The sequence below is a fragment of the Phyllobates terribilis genome, unplaced genomic scaffold, assembly GCF_046119375.1.
Source record: "Phyllobates terribilis strain yellow unplaced genomic scaffold, ASM4611937v1 Scaffold_11__3_contigs__length_659146591, whole genome shotgun sequence".
Lineage (NCBI taxonomy): Eukaryota > Metazoa > Chordata > Amphibia > Anura > Dendrobatidae > Phyllobates > Phyllobates terribilis.
The window spans coordinates 451903606-451928038 of NW_027362771.1; the positions used below are offsets into that span (position 1 = coordinate 451903606).

At 47.8% G+C, this 24433-nt stretch overlaps 1 protein-coding gene across 2 annotated transcripts in view; it reads right to left on the reverse strand.

The window, feature by feature from the left end:
* AGBL1 (AGBL carboxypeptidase 1) overlaps positions 1-24433 on the reverse strand; it is a 1577225-nt gene that overhangs the window by 1117459 nt on the left and 435333 nt on the right. For both annotated transcript variants that reach the window (XM_073653286.1, XM_073653285.1), the window contains exon 17: positions 14101-14254. In XM_073653286.1, the coding sequence (XP_073509387.1) occupies positions 14101-14254 (154 nt within the window). The remainder of the gene's footprint in view (positions 1-14100; positions 14255-24433) is intronic.

Below are 24433 nucleotides of genomic sequence, written 5' to 3' on the forward strand. Positions count from 1 at the left end.
ATACTCATTTCTACTTGGAACTTGGCTGAAGCACCATCACGTCCTCTCTGGAGTCTTTAGTAGTGATAAGCAAGCATACTCGCAAGTACTCGGTACTCGCCCGAGCATTTCAGTACTCGAGATGCTCGGAGCTCGCCGAGTACTTGCGAGATGCTCGGGCGGATGCTCGGGTCCCCTCCCTGCATGTTTGGCGCTCTTTAGAGAGCCAATCAACATGCAGGGATTGCCTGCCACTCACTGTAATACCGCAGCCATGTTGGTTATGGCATTACAGGGATTGGCTGGCCGCACAGCGTCATCAGGTCTATATCAGACCTGGCGCTGCTGTGCTTGTCAGTCTACTCCGCAATCAGGCAGTGTAGGGAGAGGTGCTGCTGAGCTTGGGAGAGATTTGGTTGTGTATTAGGTAGTGTAGGGAGAAAACAAGTACATTACACATATCCATCTCAACAAACAGTCCTTCTGAGGACTAATCCATCTGCAGAAATATCAGGCAGTCAGTGTATATAGGAAGTCAGGCAGTGTATATAGCAGACTGCAGTGCATATAGCACAAGAGGTTCCATTCCAGTTCTGCCTTCTGCTGCTGTTAGACATTTCTAGACAAAGGCCCAGGTCTCAGGGGCCAGGAATAATTATTTTTGGATCTTAATTCTCATTATTTGCTTAAAAAGCAATCCAGAGAACACCGTTTTTCTGCGCCATTTGCTTGTTGGCACTGCAGAATACAGCCAGGTCCTTTCCATATTACAGCGCTAAAAATCCTGCTATTTAAAACTGTGGTTTGTCCGTCACACGGATCACATATAATTGCGCTGAAAATACTGCCATTTTTGGCCTCCATTCAAATTTTTTTGCAGGGTGTCAGCAAAGTTTTTGACACCGGTTTGCTGTTCAAAATAGTTACCTACAGGCCGGGTATTTAAAACTGTGGCTTCTCCGTCACACGGATCACATATAATTGCGCTGAAAATACTGACAATTTTTGCCTTCCATTCAAATTTTTTTCAGTGTGTCAGCTAAGTTTTTGGCACCAGTTTGCTGTTCAAAATAGTTACCTACAGGCCAGGTATTTAAAACTGTGGTTTGTCAGTCACATGGATCACATATACGTTTTCTGAAAATTCTGCCATTTCTGGCCTCCATTCTAATTTTTTTTCAGTGTGTCAGCAAAGTTTTTGACACAGGTTTGCTTTTCAAAATAGTTACCTACAGGCCAGGTATTTAAAACTGTGGTTTCTCCATCACACGGGTTACATATAAGTTCGTTCCAAATTCAGCCATTTGTAGTGAGCGTGGAAGATATTGTCCTCCATTTAAAATGGGCAAGGCGCGTGGCAAGGGATGGGGAACTGGACATGATGGTGATGGTGCATGCAGAGGCCGAGGCCGTGGGCAAGCTGAAATTGTGCCACAACAAACACTCACATCTTCTCGCCCTACCTACCTGTCAAAAATTCCTAGAGGACTGCAGCACACCACTATTGTACCCAGAGCAGTGTCAAAAGGTTGTTGGTTGGCTAGCGAATAATGCTTCCAACCAGGACAGCAGCACACAGGGGGAGGGAGGCAGACCACCCCAACAGGCAGGAAGAAGCAGTGTGGTGGCCGCAGACAGGAGGCAGGCAACCGTTCCCCGTAACACCAACACGAATGAAGTTGCCAGTACAACTGTTAGGTCTTCCAGAGTCTGGTTGTTTTTTGAAGACACTGCCGATAACCCGAAAAAGGCCATTTGCACCACCTGCCAGGCCAGCATCAGCAGGGGTGGCAAAACTAGCAGCCTGGCCATGACCAGAATGATCAGGCACATGGCAGCAAGGAACTCGACTTTGTGGGCCAAACCCCAGGGTGCAGGAGCAGTGTCTGCAGGTGGCACCATTGCTTCTTCTGCTGTTGTGCATGCAAGCCAATCCCCTGTCCATTGTGCATGCGAAGATGCCTCCTGCCCTGCACCAGTCGTTGCACACTCTCAATAAGCAGCATCAGGAAGCACGTCCACGTCCTTATCCCAGAAAAGCATTCAGTTGTCCATACCCCAGTTCTTGGAACACAAATGCAGATATGCAGCCAACGCCCCACAGGCCACACATCCTCCCGACGCCCAGGACTGCGGGCCCTAGGTCAATCAGGGTTGCCCCCACAGTCTACAGCTCCTGCAACTCATCCTCCTCAGCCTCCTCCTCCTCTTCAGCCTCCATCTCCAAAATGACCACATCAGTCACAAGCTGGAAGCACTGCCTCGGCCAGGCTGTGCTGAAGCTAATATGCTTAGGTGACAAACCGCACAATGCTGAACAGTTGTGGACAGCTCTGAAAGAGCAGGTAGATCTGTGGCTCACACCGCTGAACCTACTGTCAGGCATGGTCATGTGTGACAATGGCCAGAACCTGGTGGCGGCTCTGAGGCGAGGCGACCATGCCTGGCCCATGTGCTTAACCTTATGGTTCAGCGGTTTCTCAAATCCTACCCGGAGCTGCCGGATTTGCTTGTTAAAGTACGCTGACTGTGTGCCCATTTTAGAAAGTCACCTACAGCTTCTGCCGCCCATGCCGGGTTTCAGCAGCGTTTCCAGATTCCGGCTCACAGACTGGTATGTGATGACCCCAGGCGTTGGAATTCTACACTGCAGATGTTGGGAAGGATTTGTGAGCAGGAGAGGGCAGTTGTTGAGTACCAGCATCAACAAGGCCGTCTGTATTCAGTTCAGACTCCACACTTAAGACCTCAGGAGTGGACATAGATGTCAGACATATGTACCATCCTCCAAAACTTTGAGGACTCCACCAAGATGGTGAGCGGCGATGACGCCATAATTAGCATCACCATCCCGCTTCTCTGTCTTCTGAAACACTCTCTGCTCACAATCAAAGAGGATGAATTGCAGGCAGAGCACGATGAGATGGAGCAAGGAACCATACAGGGTGATTACACAGAGCCCAGCCTCATCTCATCCCAACATGGATTGAGTGACAATGAGGAAGAGGAGGAGGAGGAAGAACAGGAGCTAGTTTCATGTGCTATAGACGGTACTACCTGCACAACTGTCATACCGTCTGTTAAGCATGGATGTCCAGAGGACAGAGAGGAGGAGAAGGAGGAGAGCATGGTTTCTCATCCTCTTGATGAGGACACAGAAGTCTTGCCTGTTAGCAGTCTGACACGCATGGCTGAGTTTGTTACGCTGCCTTTCACAGTTATTACTGGTTGGTGACACTTGTATACCCATGCAATAAGGAGAACCTTATATATCTTATTCCTGAGGCGGACAGGTCTACAAAAGTGGGGCAGTACCAGAAGGCCCTTGTTGCGCAACTATTAAAAAAATTCACATCTGAAAACGCTGGCGGCAGAGGTCACAGTTCATTGGACAACCAAGGAGTACAGGCAAGAGAGACACAACTTCAATCCAGCAGAGGCAGGGGAACACTGTCAAAGTTCTGGGAGAATTTTCTCAGCCCCTCCCATCGCACAGGCCCTGAGGCGTGGGGTATTCTCACAAGGAGTGCAAAGTTTGGGAAGATGCTGAGGGTGTACCTTGCCGACCGTACCAACGTCCTCCGTGATTCCTCTGTGATTTATAATTATTGGGTATACAAGCTGGATACGTGGAATGAACTGGCTCTCTACGCCTTGGAGGTACTGGCCTGCCCTGCCACTAGCATTTTATCAAAGTGGGTTTTTAGTGCTGCTGGTGGAATTATAACTGATAAGCGCATCTGCCTGTCAACTGAAAATGCTGACAGGCTGACTCTTCTAAAAATGAACAAGGGCTGGATTGGGTCAGACTTCTCAACACCACCGTATGAGAGCAACGTAACATAAACTGAAATCCAGTGTCTTTTTTTTGGGAGGTGTATTCCCATGCACCTTTTCACACCCACACATGGGTATATGCTTCCTGATTTTGACTATTTGCTCTTGTCCTCCTCCTTCTCCTCATCCTCATCCCCCACCACCATATCACCATGGTGACCGTGGTCCGTGATGCAACACCCACATAATTTTTTTAAAGGGTGTTTATGATGCCCGTAATAAAAAAAAATTATACAGTATGTTCATGTATACACCCCAGGAGTAAATGTTGGTCAGCCCATACACTTAGTGCATGGGCATTACAAGTATAGGAGACCGGCTACTTTCTAATGGGAACATTTTTTATGAGGCCCTCCTCCACGTCTCTTCCAAGGGGCATTGGAGTGCCTCCAAATTTTTGGCAACCCTTGCATTCACTGCATAAGCAAACACAATGGGAGACCCACTTCCTAATAATGGGAACATTGTTTTCTGGAGGCCCTCTGACCCTCACGTCTCTTCCAAGGGGCGTTGGAGTGCCTCCAAATTTTTGGTAACCCTTGCATTCACTGCATAGGCAAATACAATGGGAGACCCACTTCCTAATAATGATAACATTGTTTTCAGGAGGCCCTCTGACATCCACGTCTCTTCCAAGGGGCATTGGAGTACCTCCAAATTTTGGACAACCCTTGCATTCACTGCATAGGCAAACACAATGGGAGACCTACTTCCTAATAATGGGAATAGGCTTTATGACTTTCAGAGTCCCTCCTTCATAAATGAAACACAATGTGTCTGATGATATCTCACACACCACATGGCCAGATAAGGTTGTAAAATGTTAAAATGACATTTCCTGGTGAATGCATTTGTCTTGGTTGAAAGAAATGCAAAAGTGCAAAACTCATCAAAAACACTACGTGTGAACATAGCCCAAGATATGGATGAGTATATATATATATATATATATATATATATATATATATATATATATATGTATAAGTCATTATCCTGGAAAGGATGTTCCTTAACATATTTCCCAGGAAAATCCATTATGGTTTCATTTTTGTATGTTTTATTGTGAGTCCGTAAAAGTAGCGTAATACCTCTGACAACGTTGTTGACAGAAGTGACCTGGGAGTCAGAAATGCTTCCAGGGGTCTTCCCCATGCTCTTCCCATGTCTTGTGAGCACTGTTCCTCTCGATTTGGGCAATTTTTAGGCCCTCTGCAGACCGCCGGGGGGAGCCGTCTGAAAAATGCTAGAGTTTCCCATAGACTTACATTGGGCTCGCTGCTCGGGTCGAGCACCCGAGTATTCCAATGTGCTTGACCCGAACATTGAGCACCCGAGCATTTTAGTGCTCGCCCATCACTAGTCTTTAGGCCGTGTGCCCTGCTGGAGTTCTTCTCAAGCTGAGTTGTTGTTGTTCCCCTGTGTTGTCTTCCCCTTTTGTCTTTAGAGTGCTAGAGGAGGTTGACTAGTGCTCATCTCCTTCCTCTCCCAGGTAAAGCCTTATGCCAGGGATAGTAGGGCGAGGCACGTGATCGGCGACAGCTGCGGAGGCTGTATAGGGACGTTAGGAGGAGACAGGGTTATGTGAGTCCAGATTAGGAGGTCATCCCTTCCCCCTTTCCCTAGTATCTGGGCTCCCTTTCCCTCTCCCCTTTGTGTTGCACTCACACCTGGCATGACACCCTAATCCTAGCACAACCCTAATCCTAGCACAACCCTAACCCTAGCACAACGCTAACCCTAACACAACCCTAACCCTAACCCTAGCACAACCCTAACCCTAGCACAAGCCTAATCCTAGCACAACCCTAGAGTTTATTTTTTACGCCGTTTCTCGTGCTGTATAACTGATTAGACCACTTTATTCTTCGGGTCGGTGCAATTACAGCGATACTAGATTCATATTGGGTTTTTATGATTGACAGCTGTCACGCACTAAAAAAACCTTTTTTTTATAAAGACTAGTTTTTGCATCGCCATATTTTGAGAGCTATAATTTTTCCATGTTTCGACCGACAGAGTCATGTGATGGCTTGTTTTTTGCAGGACAAGTTAACTTTTTTATTGGTACCATTTTCGAGCACGTGACATTTTTTGATCGTTTTCTATTCCGATTTTTGGGAGGCAGAATAAACAAAAACCAACAATTCAGGAATTGTTTTTTTTTTTTTTTTTTTATACTCTTCTGCGTGTGGCAAAATTGAGAAGGCAGCTTTATTCTTTGGGTCAGTACGTTTACAGCGGTACCACATTTATATATTTTTTATGTTTTGGCGCTTTTATACAATAAAAACTATTTAATAGAAAAAAGAATTGTTTTTGCATCACTTTATTCTTTTTTATTTTTCGGCTGATGTTTTCAGCAGTATCATTGTTATTTACATTTGTCTCTTTGATCGCATTTTATTCCATTTTTTGTTTGGCGGTATGATGATAAAGCATCGTTTTTTGCTTCGTTTTTTTTTTTTTTTTACCGTGTTCACTAAAGGGATTAACCAGTGGGACAGTTTTATAGGTCAGGTCATTCCGGACGCGGCGATACCAAATATGTGTACTTTTATTGGTTTATTTTTTTTTTCATAAGATTATTTATTTAAGGGTACAATATATTTTTATTTATTTATTATTATTTTTTTCATTTTTTTTAATATTTTTACAATTTTTTTCTCACTTTCTGATTCTTTTTGATCTTTTACGCCATGTGTCACTATGGGACGTTCACTTTTTGCAGCCTGATCGGCTGTATAGCACAGGAATGCAGCACCATCCCTGTGCTATGCAGCCTGATAGCGGGAGAAGTTACTTTGGTCGCACACTGCACATGACCAAAGTAACTTCCTGCCTCCTGGTGAAGCGGATGTTGTCATGATGACATCAAGTAACCATGACAACATCCAGGACCGGACTCAGAGACGCCGCTGTACGCAAGAGAGGAGGTAAGTATCGAGCTTACCTCCCCTTGCCACCGGAATGCTGGGATCGATTTCTATTGCTGCATTTCGGGGGTTAATGTGCAGGGAGGACCTCTCCCTGCACATAGTGTAGCACCCTGAGGACTCGGCTGCTACAGGGGTATTACACCTCAAGCCAGAGGTGTGGTATTCCACTCCCGGGTAAGGATGGAGTGTGGAACTGAGCTCAGAAGGCTGCATTCACTACATACATCCCATTTCCGGGGGACAGAACTACGGTACTCCCACCAGTATATGTGCAGGTACGACAGCGTCTGTCCCTGGCTGGAGTGGGAGGGGGGTGGAACATCCCAGTAGTGTAGGGGCAGATAGGGGGAGTAGTCTGGGTAAAGATAGGAGCTCATTGGGTGCTGGTCACCTGAGCTCACACATAGAGGGAGTATATAAGGTGGGCACCATCTTAGAACAGGGTCAGTCAGTGAGAGTTTAACCTGAGGAGCAGAGCAGAGGAGCTCAGCCAGGAGGGCTGACAGGGAGCTGTGGCTCCGGCTGGGCCCAGCTCCAGAACAGAGCCTGCTGAGAGAGAGAGAGAGAGAGAGGAGTCAGAAGGACCCAGAGAGGAAAGAAGAAAGAACCCCAAGACCCCAGAATACAGACAGAAGGGTGAAGGGTTGGCGGACCAGGGTACCGGAACCCAAGCTGGCGGAGGCCAAAGCAAACCTTAGCCAGGAACCGGAGGTCGTGGGCAGGATCTGCCACGACCCTCACCAAATCCACTAGAAAGGCACACCGAGCATAGGGTCAGGGAGCCCAGAGGAGGCTTGACCAACAAGAGACCCAAGGGAGCCGGACATAAGTGGATCCCTGGTGGGAACGGCCAGTAGAAAGGGAAAGTCAGAAAGGAGCTCAGGACCACGCTCCAGAATTGCCTGGGGGTTGGCCGAGTCCAGGACCTGGTGAACGCAGCACGGTTCGGGTGGTCACTCAAGGCCAGAGTGACCAAAAGAACATCAGTAAGTAAAAACCCTGAACTGCACCTCCCGTCTCAGAGTCTCCTTTCTACACCACAACAACCACCATCCTCCACGTCTGACCCCCTGAGGCTATACCCCTCCCGTTGGGGGTTATACTACCACAGCTGCACACACACCACCAGCCTCAGCGGACCATCCTGCAGCGGCGGCCTTTTGACCGCAAATCAACGGGTGGCGTAGTCGACACTAAGAACATTTGCAAGGACTGCCGCACACTGAGTTTGACACCCTGGGCACGGACCGGGTCACAGCCACTCAGAGACTACAACCCCCATCTGATCCGGCTCCGGGTATCCCTAACAACATGGCCCAGGGGGCGCGTCAATAGCACCCGGTGTCAGCTGTGATAATCAGCTGACACCCGGCAGCGATCTTTCCCGCACCGCTTGTGTGCAAGGCATACTAATACGTATAAGGCCCAGGGCACAGATACATATTAGGATGCTTTTGGCCGGAAAGGGGTTAATGGCCATGTTTGAAACAAAAAGGATCAAAGCATTATATGATGCCATTTTTAAGGCTACGTTCACACAACCGTATATTCAGTCCCATTGCTGTCCATGAAAAAAACAGACAGCCCTCGGACTAATATTATTCAATAAGACTGTTCAGAGGATCATTTTTCTCACAGACTGAATTTCCACAAGAAAAAATTGCCGCATGCACTAGTCTACTCCGTATTTCGGATGAGACTTGTTAAGTCAAGTCTATGGGTGCACAAATAAAATGGATCCCATACAGATCAACCATATAGCATTGAATTTATACAGATAGATTGATATTGCAATTATTTAACATATGATGCTGTATCTGGTCTTGTATATTTTAATAACTTCTGATGTACAGTACAGACCAAAAGTTTGGACACACCTTCTCATTTAAAGATTTTTCTGTATTTTCATGACTTTGAAAATTGTACATTCACACTGAAGGCATCAAAACTATGAATTAACACATGTGGAATTATATACTTAACAAAAAAGTGTGAAACAACTAAAAAAATATGTCTTATATTCTAGGTTCTTCAAAGTAGCCACCTTTTGCTTTGATGACTGCTTTGCACACTCTTGGCATTCTCTTGATGAGCTTCAAGAGGTAGTCACCGGAAATGGTTTTCACTTCACAGGTGTGCCCTGTCAGGTTTAATAAGTGGGATTTCTTGCCTTATAAATGGGGTTGGGACCATCAGTTGTGTTGTGCAGAAGTCTGGTGGATACACAGCTGATAGTCCTACTGAATAGACTGTTAGCTGCTTTTTTCTTGCCATAATACAAATTCTAAGTAAAGAAAAACGAGTGGCCAACATTACTTTAAGAAATGAAGGTCAGTCAGTCCGAAAAATTGGGCAAACTTTGAAAGTGTCCCCAAGTGCAGTTGCAAAAATCATCAAGCGCTACAAAGAAACTGGCTCACATGAGGACCACCCCAGGAAAGGAAGACCAAGAGTCACCTCTGCTTCTGAGGATATGTTTATCCGAGTCACCAGCCTCAGAAATCGCAGGTTAACAGCAGCTCAGATTAGAGACCAGGTCAATGCCACACAGAGTTCTAGCAGCAGACACATCTCTACAACAACTGTTAAGAGGAGACTTTGTGCAGCAGGCCTTCATGGTAAAATAGCTGCTAGGAAACCACTGATAAGGACAGGCAACAAGCAGAAGAGACTTGTTTTGGCTAAAGAACACAAGGAATGGATATTAGACCAGTGGAAATCTGTGCTTTGGTCTGATGAGTCCAAATTTGAGATCTTTCGTTCCAACCACTGTGTCTTTGTGCGACGCAGAAAAGGAGAATGGTTGGACTCTATATGCCTGGTTACCACCGTGAAGCATGGAGGAGGAGGTATGATGGTGTGGGGGTGCTTTGTTGGTGACACTGTTGGGAATTTATTCAAAATTGAAGGCATACTGAACCAGCATGGCTACCACAGCATCTTGCAGCGGCATGCTATTCCATCCGGTTTGCGTTTAGTTGGACCATAATTTATTTTTCAACAGGACAATGACCCCAAACACACCTCCAGGCTGTGTAAGGGCTATTTGACCAAGAGGGAGAGTGATGGGGTGCTACGCCAGATGACCTGGCCTCCACAGTCACCAGGCCTGAACCCAATCGAGATGGTTTGAGGTGAGCTGGACCGCAGAGTGAAGGCAAAAGGGCCAACAAGTGCTAAGCATCTCTGGGAACTCCTTCAAGATGTTGTAAGACCATTTCTGGTGACTACCTATTGAAGCTCATCAAGAGAATGCCAAGAGTGTGCAAAGCAGTCATCAAACCAAAGGTGGCTACTTTGAAGAACCTAGAATATAAGACATATTTTCAGTTGTTTCACACTTTTTTGTTAAGTATATAATTCCACATGTGTTAATTCATAGTTTTGATGCCTTCAGTGTGAAAGTACAATTTTCATAGTCATGAAAATACAGAAAAATCTTTAAATGAGAAGGTGTGTCCTGTATATAAATAGATGCGATACAGATTGCCTACAGATAATAGCAAAAAAAAATGTCTGAATTTTCTAGATAAAAATTTATACGCTCATGAAAACTTTGCCTTATTCGCAGACCATTGGTCCGTGTGTAAAACGGTCATATAAACTACAACATTAGCTTGCATTGGTGAGTTTCTTGTCCGTATGCTACCCATCTTGTATACAAACAGCACACGGACCAATTATATGTTTGCCTGAATAAGCCTTAAAAAAAGAGAAAAGTGACAAGTTGCGTATATGGCAAGCAGAATGCTCCAAATCCATCAGACTGCATGTGCCACTGTTAGCGCTTCTTGAGATGTCCGGGATCATCAGTCCGATCTTGTATTGCATTGCACAGACTGGCTATATTTCTGTAGCTGTCAGTATTGGGGTCAGGAGACGCCTGACCAGCTCCTGCATTCTGATCCAAGATCGGACCGATGAACACGGACGTCTGAAGGAGCCCTTATAGATTTGGCATAATTTCTGCCTATTTTATGCTGTCTGCATGGAGGACAGTAATGAAACAAATTCTCCCCCACATGTGAACTTTAGTCTAACCTGCAATAACAGCTGAAAAATTGGAGTCTATATGTCATATTACCTCAAAAAAAGTATCAGACGACCTGATTACATAGTTAAACTGTACAAAAATTAATAGATAGTGCTGTAAGAAATACTGAGGTTTAATTGTATAATAAAATTAAAAAAATAGGAACAGAAATTATTATTCTACCATAATGATGAATAAAAAGCCAAGCCATTCTACAGCATCGACATTACTCACAAAGGCTTGCCAGAGTAGGCAGCATTCCCTCAATCATAGGAACTCCATAAACTACAGAAAACCTCACCTCGCACTCTATTTGTCTTTGCACTCATTGCAAGTAGCATATTTGTACTGACAAGTCAGTCTCAACTGTTTCGTCTGAAGAGCCGCAGTCCCACACTGTGTTTGCATGACTCTCAACAAAGCTTTACAAATCTATGGCGCACATATGGGGTATATAAACACAGCCAAATGCACGCAAGGGTTCACAAAATGAAAACCATAACACGAACATACAGAAAACTAATAAAAACTTCAGGCCAGTATGAATGAAAGCTAGGGCTGCATTTATCAAGCACATTTGTGATTTAGTAACCAGTGCTAACAACTTTTATTGTTTTTTTCCAATGGAAAAGATTAAGAGCCGTATTTACTGCTAATAGCTCTTTAAAGCCTTTTAGAGGTAAATAATCCCAGCTTCTCAACATTACGGTTAATGTTTTTTACTGCTCTAATAGCTGGCATAATAAATTACAATATGGAAAGTATGCACAATAAAGGATGTGGACACTTTTGCAACCTTTTTTCTTATTTCACCAGTGCATATCAATTTAAAAAGAAAACAACTTTACAAACAGTCTGGTTTAAAAATGTCTTACAGTTTTGTGTATGCGACTACTTTGCAGAGCTATGTGTCTTCCTGGTTATGGACTGCACACACAGGCGTCATTCACACTTGGGTATTTTGGTGATTTTTATTCCACAAAAAAAGAGTAGGTGCAAATTAGTTCAAAGCCCATTAGACATTTCTCTATTTGTATTTTAGGCTGCGTGCCAACTATGTGTTTTTCAAGCGTTTTTGCCGTGGAATTTTCGCAGCGAAAATGCTTAAAAAACGCTTGGTAATACGTGCCCCATGGTCCCCAATGATAATCCCTATGTACTGTGCACATGCTGTGGAAATTTCTGCTGCAGATTATCATTGCGGAAAAATACGCAGCATGTCCATTAATTTTGCGGGCACGCAGCGTAATTGGCGCCATTGACTTGCATTGAATTGCTTAATATCCGCATGACTACATGTGCACATGCTGATATTAACCGATTCAATGTGCGGATGATACCTGGGTCTGGAGAAGACTTTCCTCCAGACCCGGGTACCATGGTACCTGTTAAAAAAAAAAATTTAAATAAAAAATAAAGATTATCCTTACCTTCCGACGGCCCCCGGTCTCCATAGCGATGCGTCTGGTGTGTTGCGCAGCTCGCGATAGTCTAAAAGGACCTTCCATGACGTCATTTAGTCATGTGACAGGTCACGTGACTACGTGACCTGTCACATGACTAAATTACGTCATGAAAGGTACCTTCACACCACCGCGAGCCATACAAAAGACCAGACACAGCGGAGAAAAGACAGGGGGCCATCAGAAGGTAAGTATAATCTTTATTTTTTACCATTCTTATTCTTTTTTTAACTATTACTTGGTCACACTATATAAATCCATGCCGGTTGCACGGATTTATATAGTGTGACCAAGTTGTCAAGCACTTTTCCAAGTGATGTTAAAATCACTTTGAAAAGCGCTTGATAACCCGCATGCAGAAATGCATACAAAAACGATTGACAAACGTTTCTACCTGGCAGGAACAACGCATGTAAAATCCGCATGCGTTTTTTCTTGCCAGGGAGAAGCGGAAAAAATATGCAGCATTTCTGCATCGTGGGCACTTATCCTTACTCCTTATTTTGGCTTGCAAATTCTTATGTAATGTATTGAAACATAGCCTAGTCTGATTCTACAATAGTGACTATCTATCTTCTGTATCAGTTTAAACTGTTGTAGCACCTTTTTAAAAAAAAAAATAAAAAAAAATGTTCTGTATATATGTGGACAGATTTTCTTTTCCATTGCACAGTGTAGGGTGTAGGGTGTACTATGGACAGCAGTCAAATCCACAGATGCAGTGTGAGGCTTTGGGCAATGTTCTCCTGGGAAGCCTGACATTTATGTGGATGTTGTTTTCACATGTATTGTATCAAGAACCTAAATATTGCTGTATCCTGTGTAAGCCCTTTATGAGAATGATGTTTTCAAAAAGTAATAACCTCTTTCAGCAATATAATTCACCCCAACATATTGAAAATGTTTTGAGGAACATGACAAAGAGTTCAAGGGTTTGACTTGTTCTCAAAATAACATAGACTTCAATTTGATCGGGCCTCTATGGGTTGTGCTAGGAAAACAAGTCCAACGTTGCAAAAGTATTTTAAGGACCTGATGCTTATACAGTGAAAAAAAGATAAACCAAACTATGCCAAATGCAGTTCAGAAAGTAATGAAGCCTTGATGTTGCTGCAAGTCAGTATCTTGTATCATTCAAACCTTTTAGAAAGAGATTTATACAAGTAATTTAAGAAAAGAAATCCTCCTAATTGAATATATTTTTGTATTCACTTACACAGTGGATCACATTCCTGTTCCTATTTTACGTTATTCTATATGTAGTTCTTTTGTAGCACAGTATCAATACCGTCTCCTCAATTGTGGTTCACCAGTAAGAAGGACTTAAGCACTGTTCTACAGATTTAGGGTCCAATTCACCATCTGAGTTTATTTTTAATCTTGCTTGACATTTTTTAGCATCAAATAAATCAAAATGGCATGCACGGTTCATGAATTTTGTGCAAAGTCAAAATGTTCTTTTTGTTCTGTCTTTAACAATTTTTGCAACTTTTTTGAGCCAAAAAGTCGAATGTTTTGGAAAATGTCAGAAAACTTGTCAAAAACATCTGGTGTACATAAAATCATTCCAGGGGTAGACTTGAGAATATTTCTGACAAATTGTACAACATTTTGAATCAGGCAAAAACATCTGGAAATGCTAAATCATGCATACAGTGCAGAACATAAATAAAATAGACTTTAAAAAAGGCACAAACGTAATGATGAATGTGGTGCAAACAAAGGCACAAAACAACAAAAACTCGAAAAAAAAAGGTGCAAAGAATCCAACATACCAAAGTGTTTTAGTCAATGAAATAAAAAACAGAAACTAGGTAAAAGAAATATAATTATATAAATAGCTACCACTTACATAACTCCTCCCTGTGTCTCTGAGAGCTTGATTTTGGCATGGCGGTTATAGTGACAATGGGACATGGATTCCCTCCCAATGTGTGGCACAATGCCTGTTGCTTGAAAAAAACTCTTTGCTGTTTGCAACTTTGCTCCAAAATCTGTAAGTGGGACTAAGAAGGACAAACATGTCAGTGCAGAGACTTCATGGAAACATCAGCTCAGGTTATCTTGCAATTGTAAAGCAATTTTTCCCTGATCCTCTCTAACCTCGTTCTCAGTAACAGCGCATAAATTTTGTCATAGACCCTATGCACCTTTAGAATCTAGCTCTTGTGCACTGCTATATTAACCATGCTAGACTTTGTGATGATATTCCTTGAAACAGTGCCTCTTTATGAAATTGATGGCATTTTGAGTTTCAGTAGAGGGTTCATGTAACTTTATGGCAGTCATACCTCAGCTCTTTAATGCAGGCATAGCATAAGCCAGAGGCCGATAACTACGGATGAGTGAACCCGAACTGTAAAGTTCGAGGTTCAGACCGGCACTAGGTGCTAAACTCCGAACACGGCCCTCCCCTGGAAGTCCGTGTTACTGTTTGGAGTTCAGATGCTTAATAAAGCTTGTTGAAAAGCTGCAGCGCATCTTATCAACAAGCTTTTAACCTGTGGGCACTTCTGGAGCCATCACAGCCATGCCACTGCTGGATCATGTATGGCAACGCTGCTTGAGAGAGGGTCAATGTAAAATAAATAAATGATAAAAACAATGATGTGGGGTCCCCCCTATTTTTAATAACCAGCCAAGGGAAAGGAGACAACTGTGAGCTGGTCTTATTATGCTGGAAAGGGGCCAATATCCATGGACCTTCCCAGCCTATTAATATCAGCCCCCAGCTGTCTGCTATGCCTTTGCAGGTTATTAAAAACTAGTTATTGAACCCATTCTACACCCGGGAGGCGAGCATTTTTATTGGTATATGGTCTTCCATCCTGCGATGTTCTGCCCCCATCCTGTTATGTGCTGCCCCCATCCTATCCTGGTAGGCATGGCACCCCTCATTCCCAATCCTGGTATGCATGGCACCCCTCACCCCCAGTCCTGGTATGCGTGGCACCCCTTATCCCCAATCCTGGTATGTGTGGTACTCCTCATCCCTATCATGGTATGCATGTTACCCCATCCCTCATCCCTATCCTGGTATGTATGGTATCCCTCATCCAGGTATAGATGGGCCCCTCACCCACATCCTGGTGTGCATGGCACCCCACACCCGCATCCTGGTATGCATGGCCCCTCATCCGAATCCTGGTATGCATGGCACCCCTCATCCCCAATTCTTGTATGTATGGCACCCCTCATTCTCAATCCTGGTATACATGGCACCCCTCAACCCCAATCCTGGTATGCATGGCCCCCTCATCCCCATCCTGGTATGCATGGCACCCCTGATCCCTAATCCTGGTATTCATGGCACCCCTCACCCCCATCATGGTATGCATGGCACTCCTCATCCCTATCCTGGTATGCCTGGCCCCTCATCCGAATCCTGGTATGCATGGCACCCCTCATCCCCAATCCCAGTATGAATGGCACCGCTCATCCTCAATCCTGGATTGCATGGCACCCCTCATCCCAAATCCTGGTATGCATGGCTCCCTCATCCCTAATCCTGGCATGCATGGCTCCCTCATCCCCAATCCTGGTATACATGGTACCCCTCATCCCCAATCCTGGTATTGCATGGTACCCCTCATCCCCAATCCTGGTATGCATGGCTACGTCATCCCCAATCCTGATATGCATGGCACCCCTCATCCCCATCCTGCTATGCATGGCACCCCTCATCCCCAATCCTGGTATCCATGGCACCCCTCACCCCCATTATGGTATGGATGGCACTCCTCATCCCTATCCTGGTATGCATGGCTCCACTCTCCTCAATCCTGGTATGCATGGCACCCCTCATCCCCAATCCTGGTATGTATGACACCCCTCATCCACAATCCTTGTATGCATGGCACCCCTAATCCCGGTATGCATGGCACGACTCATCCCCAAACCTGGTATGCATGGCACCCCTCATCCCCAATTCCGGCATGCATGGTAACCCTCATCCCCAATCCCAGTATGTATGGCTCTCTCATCCCCAATCCTGGTATCCATGGCTCGCTCATCCCTAATCCTGGTAAGCATGGCTCCTTCATCCCCAATCCTGGTGTGCATGGCACCCCTCATCCCCAATCCTGGTATTGCATGATACCCCTCATCCCCAATACTGGTATGCATGGCTTCCTCATCCCCAATCCTGATATGCATGGCACCCCTCATTCCCATCCTGGAATGCATGGCACCCCTCATCCCCAATCCTGGTATTCATGGCACCCCTCACCCCCATCATGGTATGCATGGCACTCCTCATCCCTATTCTGGTATGCATGGCCTCTCATCCGCATCCTGTATGCATGGCACCCCTCATCCCCAATCCCAGTATGTATGGCACCCCTCATCCTCAATCCTGGTATGCATGGCACACCTCATCCCCAATCCTGGTATGCATGGCTCCCTCATCCCCAATCCTGGTATGCATGGCACCCCTCATCCCCAATCCTGGTATTGCATGATACCCCTCATCCCCAATCCTGGTATGCATGGCTCCCTGATCCCCAATCCTGATATGCATGGCACCCCTCAACCCCATCCTGGTATGCATGGCACCCCTCATCCCCAATCCTGGTATTCATGGCACCCCTCACCCCCATCATGGTATGCATGGCACTCCTCATCCCTATCCTGGTATGCATGGCCCCTCATCTGAATACTGGTATGCATGGCACCCCTCATCCGAAATCCTGGTATGCATGGCTCCCTCATCGCTAATCCTGGTATGCATGGCTCCCTCATCTCCGATCCTGGTATGCATGGCACCCCTCATCCCCAATCGTGATATTGCATGATACCCCCCATCCCCAATCCTGGTATGCATGGCTCCCTCATCCCCATCCTGGTATGCATGGCACCCCTCATCTCCAATCCTAGTTCTCATGGCACCCCTCACCCCCATCATGATATGCATGGCACCCCTCATCCCTATCCTGGAATGTATGGCCCCTCATCCTCAATCCTGGTATGCATGGCACCCCTCATCCCCAATACTGGCATGCATGGCACCCCTCATCCCCAATCCTGGTATACATGGCTCCCACATCCCTAATCCTGGTATGCATGGCACCCCTCATCCCCAATACTGGTATGCATGGCACCCCTCATCCCCAATCCTGGTATGCATGGCACCCTTCATCCCCAATTCTGGTATTGCATGATACCCCTCATCCCCAATCCTGGTATGCATGGCTCCCTCATGCCCAATCCTGATATGCATGGCACCCCTCATCCCCATCCTGGTATGCATGGCACCCCTCATCTGAATCCTGGTATGCATGGCAACCCTCATCTCCAATGCTGGCATGCATGGCACCCCTCATCCCAAATCCTGGTATGCATGGCTCCCTCATCGCTAAATCTGGTATGCATGGCTCCCTCATCCCCGATTTTGATATTGCAGGATACCCCCCATCCCCAATCCTGGTATGCATGGCTCCCTCATCCCCAATCCTGATATGCATGGCATCCCTCATCCCCATCCTGGTATGCATGGCACCCCTCATCTCCAATCCTGGTACTCATGGCACCCCTCATCTCCAATCCTGGTACTCATGGCACCCCTCAACCCCATCAAGGTATGCATGGCCCCTCATCCGAATCCTGGTATGCATGGCACCCCTCATTCCCAATACTGGCATGCATGGCACCCCTCATCCCCAATCCTGGTATACATGGCTCCCACATCCCTAATCCTGGTATGCATGGCACCCCTCATCCCCAATACTGGTATGCATGGCACCCCTCATCCCCAATCCTGGTATGCATGGCACCCTTCATCCCCAATCCTGGTATTGCATGATAACCCTCATCCCCAATCCTGGTATGCATGGCTCCCTCATCCCCAATCCTGATATGCATGGCACCCCTCATCCCCATCCTGGTATGCATGGCACCCCTCATCCCCAATCCTGGTATTCATGGCACCCCTCACCCCCATCATGGTATGCATGGCACTCCTCATCCCTATCCTGCTATGCATGGCCCCTCATCCGAATCCTGGTATGCATGGCACCCCTCATCCCCAATCCTGGTATGTATGGCACCCCTCATTCTCAATCCTGGTATACATGGCACCCCTCATCCCCAATCCTGGTATGCATGACTCCTTCATCACTAATCCTGGTATGCATGGCTCCCCCAATACTGGTATGCATTGCACACCTCATCCCCAATCCTGGTATTGCATGATACCCCACATCCACAATCCTGGTATGCATGGCACCCCTCATCCCTAATCCTGGTATGCATGGCTCCCTCATCCCCAATCCTGGTATTGCATGGTACCCTTCATCCCCAATCCTGGTATGCATGGCTCCCTCATCCCCAATCCTGATATGCATGGCACCCCTCATCCCCAATCCTGGTATTCATGGCACCCCTCACCCCCATCATGGTATGCATGGCACTCCTCATTCCTATCCTGGTATGCATGGCACCTCTCATCCTCAATCCTGGTATGCATGGCACCCCTCATCCCCAATCCTGGTATGCATGGCACCCCTCATCCCCAATCCTGGTATGTATGGCACCCCTCATCCCCAATCCTGGTATGCATGGCACCCCTAGTCCCGGTATGCATGGCACAACTCATCCCCAATCCTGGTATGCATGGCACCCCTCATCCCCAATCCTGGCATGCATGGCACCCCTCATCCCCAATCCTGGTATGCATGGCACCCCTCATCCCAAATCCTGTTATTCATGGCACCGCTCACCCCCATCATGGTATGCAAGGCACTCCTCATCCATATTCTGGTATGCATGGCCCCTTATCCGCATCCTGTATGCATGGTGCCACTCATCCCCAATCCCAGTATGTGTGGCACCCCTCATCCTCAATCCTGGTATGCATGGCACCCCTCATCCCCAATCCTGGTATGCATGGCTCCCTCATCCCTAATCCTGGTATGCATGGCTCCCTTATCCCCAATCCTGGTATTGCATGATACCCCTCATCCCCAATCCTAGTATGCATGACTCCCTCATCCCCAATCCTGATATGCATGGCACCCCTCATCCCCATCCTGGGATGCATGGCACCCCTCATCCACAATCCTGGAATTCATGGTACCCCTCACCCCCATCATGGTATGCATGGCACTCCTCATCCCTATCCTGGTATGCATGGCCCCTCATCCGAATCCTGGTATGCATGGCACCCCTCATCCCCAATCCTGACATGCATGGCACCCCTCATCCCCCATCCTGGTGTGCATGGCTCCCTCATCGCTAATCTTGGTATGCACGTCTCCCCCATCCCCAATCCTGGTACGCATGGCACCCTTCATCCCCAATCCTGGTATGCATGGCTCCCTCATCCCTAATCTTGGTATGCATGGCTCCCCCATCCCCAATCCTGGTATGCATGGCACCCTTCATCCCAATCCTGGTATTGCATGATACCCCTCATCCCCAATCTTGGTATGCATGGCTCCCTCATCCCCAATCCTGATATGCATGGCACCCCTCATCCCCATCCTGGTATGCATGGCACCCCTCATCCCCAATCCTGGTATTCATGGCACCCCTCACCCCGATCATTGTATGCATGGCACTACTCATCCCTATCCTGGTATGCATGGCCCCTCATCCAAATCCTGGTATGCATGGCACCCCCCATCCTAAATCCAGGTTTGTATGGCACCCCTCATCCCCAATCATGGTATGCATGGCACCCCTCATCCCCAATCCTGGTATGCATGGCTCCTTCATCCCTAATTCTGGTATGCATGGCTCCCCCAATCCTGGTATGTATGGCACCCCTCATCCCCAATCCTGGAATTGCATGGTACCTCTCATCCCCAATCCTGGTATGCATGGCTCCCTCATCCCCAATCCTGATATGCATGGCACCAGTCATCCCCATCCTAGTATTCATGGCACCCCTCACCACCATCATGGTATGCATGGCACCCCTCATCCCTATCCTGGTATGCATGGCCCCTCATCTGAATCCTGGTATGCATGGCACCCCTCATCCCCAATCCTGGTGTGCATGGCTCCCTCATCCCCAATCCTGGTATGCATGGCTCCCTCATCCCTAATCTTGGTATGCATGGCTCCCCCATCCCCAATCCTGGTATGCATGGCACCCTTCATCCCCAATCCTGGTATTGCATGGTACCCCTCATCCCCAATCCTGGTATTCATGGCTCCCTCATCCCCAATTCTGATATGCATGGACCTCTCATCCTCATCCTGGTATGCATAGCACCCCTCATCCCCAATCCTGGTATTCAGGGCACACCTCACTCCCAACAAGGTATGCAGGGTACTCCTCATCCCTATCCTGGTATGCATGGCACCCCTAGTCCCGGTATGCATGGCACAACTCCTCCCCAATCCTGGTATGCATGGCACCCCTCCTCCCCAATCCTGGCATGCATGGCACCCCTCATCTCCAATCCTGGTATGCATGGCTCCCTCATCCCCAATCCTTGTATACATGGCTCCCTCATCCCTAATCCTGGTATGCATGGCTCCCTCATCCCCAATCCTGGTATGCATGGCACCCCTCATCCCCAATCCTGTAATTCATGGCACCCCTCACCCCCATCATGGTAAGCATGGCACTCCTCATCCCTATTCTGGTATGCATGGCCCCTCATCCGCATCCTGTATGCATGGTTCCACTCATCCCCAATCCCAGTATGTATGGCACCCCTTATCCTCAATCCTGGTATGCATGGCACCCCTCATCCCCAATCCTGGTATGCATGGCTTCCTCATCCCTAATCCTGGTATGCATGGCTCCCTTATCCTTAATCCTGGTATTGCATGATACCCCTCATCCCCAATCCTAGTATGCATGGCTCCTTCATCCCCAATCCTGATATGCATGGCACCCCTCACCCCCAGTCCTGGTATGCATGGCACCCCTTATCCCCAATCCTGGTGTGTGTGGTACTCCTCATCCCTATCATGGTATGCATGTTACCCCATCCCTCATCCCTATCCTGGTATGTATGGTATCCCTCATCCAGGTATAGATGGGCCCCTTACCCACATCCTGGTGTGCATGGCACCCCACACCCGCATCCTGGTATGCATGGCCCCTCATCCGAATCCTGGTATGCATGGCACCCCTCATCCCCAATTCTTGTATGTATGGCACCCCTCATTCTCAATCCTGGTATACATGGCACCCCTCATCCCCAATCCTGGTATGCATGGCCCCCTCATCCCCATCCTGGTATGCATGGCACCCCTGATCCCTAATCCTGGTATTCATGACACCCCTCACCCCCATCATGGTATGCATGGCACTCCTCATCCCTATCCTGGTATGCCTGGCCCCTCATCCGAATCCTGGTATGCATGGCACCCCTCATCCCCAATCCCGGTATGAATGGCACCGCTCATCCTCAATCCTGGATTGCATGGCACCCCTCATCCCTAATCCTGGCATGCATGGCTCCCTCATCCCCAATCCTGGTATACATGGTACCCCTCATCCCCAATCCTGGTATTGCATGGTACCCCTCATCCCCAATCCTGGTATGCATGGCTACGTCATCCCCAATCCTGATATGCATGGCACCCCTCATCCCCATCCTGCTATGCATGGCACCCCTCATCCCCAATCCTGGTATCCATGGCACCCCTCACCCCCATTATGGTATGGATGGCACTCCTCATCCCTATCCTGGTATGCATGGCTCCCCTCTCCTCAATCCTGGTATGCATGGTACCCCTCATCCCCAATCCTGGTATGTATGACACCCCTCATCCACAATCCTTGTATGCATGGCACCCCTAATCCCGGTATGCATGGCACGACTCATCCCCAATCCTGGTATGCATGGCACCCCTCATCCCCAATTCCGGCATGCATGGTACCCCTCATCCCCAATCCTGGTATGTATGGCTCTCTCATCCCCAATCCTGGTATCCATGGCTCGCTCATCCCTAATCCTGGTAAGCATGGCTCCTTCATCCCCAATCCTGGTGTGCATGGCACCCCTCATCCCCAATCCTGGTATTGCATGATACCCCTCATCCCCAATCCTGGTATGCATGGCTTCCTCATCCCCAATCCTGATATGCATGGCACCCCTCATTCCCATCCTGGAATGCATGGCACCCCTCATCCCCAATCCTGGTATTCATGGCACCCCTCACCCCCATCATGGTATGCATGGCACTCCTCATCCCTATTCTGGTATGCATGGCCTCTCATCCGCATCCTGTATGCATGGCACCCCTCATCCCCAATCCCAGTATGTATGGCACCCCTCATCCTCAATCCTGGTATGCATGGCACACCTCATCCCCAATCCTGGTATGCATGGCTCCCTCATCCCCAATCCTGGTATGCATGGCACCCCTCATCCCCAATCCTGGTATTGCATGATACCCCTCATCCCCAATCCTGGTATGCATGGCTCCCTCATCCCCAATCCTGATTTGCATGGCACCCCTCATCCCCATCCTGGTATGCATGGCACCCCTCATCCCCAATCCTGGTATTCATGGCACCCCTCACCCCCATCATTGTATGCATGGCACTACTCATCCCTATCCTGGTATGCATGGCCCCTCATCCGAATCCTGGTATGCATGGCACCCCTCATCCCCCATCCTGGTTTGTATGGCACCCCTCATCCCCAATCATGGTATGCATAGCACCCCTCATCCCCAATCCTGGTATGCATGGCTCCTTCATCCCTAATCCTGGTATTCATGGCTTCCCCAATCCTGGTATGTATGGCACCCCTCATCCCCAATCCTGGTATTGCATGATACATTTCATCCCCAATCCTGGTATGCATGGCAACCCTCATCCCCAATCCTGGTATGTATGGCACCCCTCATTCCCAATTCCGGTATGCATGGCACCCTTCATCCCTAATCCCTATATGAATGGCACCACTCATCCCCAATCCTGGTATGCCTGGCACCCCTCATCCCCAATCCTGGCATGCATGGCACCCCTCATCCCCAGTCCTGGTATGCATCGCTCCCTCATCCCTAATACTGGTATGCATGGCTTTCTCATCCCCAATCCTGGTATGCATGGCACCCCTAATCCCCAATCCTGGTACTGCATGATATCCCTCATCCCCAATCTTGGTACGCATGGCTCCCTCATCCCCAATCCTGATATGAATGGCATCCCTCATCCCCATCCTGCTATGCATGGCACCCCTCATCCCCAATCCTGGTATTCATGGCACCCCTCGCTCCCATCATGGTATACATGGCACTCCTCATCCCTATCCTGGTATGCATGGGCCCCTCATCCGAATCCTGGTATACATGGCACCCCTCATCCCTATTCTGGTATGCATGGTACCCCTCATCCTGGTATTCATGGCACCCCTCATCTCAATTCTGGTATGTATGGCCTCCTCGTCCCGGAAACCTGGTATGCATGGCACCCAATCCCTCATCCTAGTATGCATGGCACCCCTCATCCTTATCCTGGTATGAATGGTACCCCTCATCCCTATTCTGGTATGCATGATACCCCTCATCCTGGTATGCATGGTACCCTGCATTCCTATCCTGCCTATCCTGGTATGTATGGTACCCCTCACCCCCTAATCTTGGTATGCATGGTCCCCTCACACCCCAATCCTGGTATGCATGGTCCCCTCACCCCCCAATCCTGGTATGCATGGTCCACTTACCCCCCAATCCTGGTATGCATGGTCCCCTCACCCCACAATCCTGGCATGTGTTTGACCCCCTCACCCCACAATCCTGGTATGTGTGGCCCCCTCACCCCCCAATCCAGGTATGTGTGGCCCCCTCATCCCTTTCAAGCTGTACACACACACAAAAAATAAACAGTTATACTCACCTTTCTTCTTTGTGCTCCAGTGTCCTGCTCTGCCGGAGGCTGGGGGAGGAGTGCGGCGCTGGAGCACCGCGCTGTCCGGCACTATTTTGCTCATGACACACTGCAAATGTGTCTTCAGTAAAATGGCGCCGGATAGCGCTATGCGCAATGCTCCTCCCGGTCAGGTAAGTATGTAAGTATGATGCCGAAGATCGCGGTATGTGTTTAGTGCCTACGTATACCGTGATCTCCAGCGCCATACACTCCTCTTACCTGTATAACAGCTGGATGCTTGCTTCTGTCTGGAGCCAGACTGCGCGTCACGCATGCGCAGTCTATCGAGGCTTCAGCCAGAGACACGCATCTCCCGTTATATTATAGATGGGGGGACCCCAAAAAG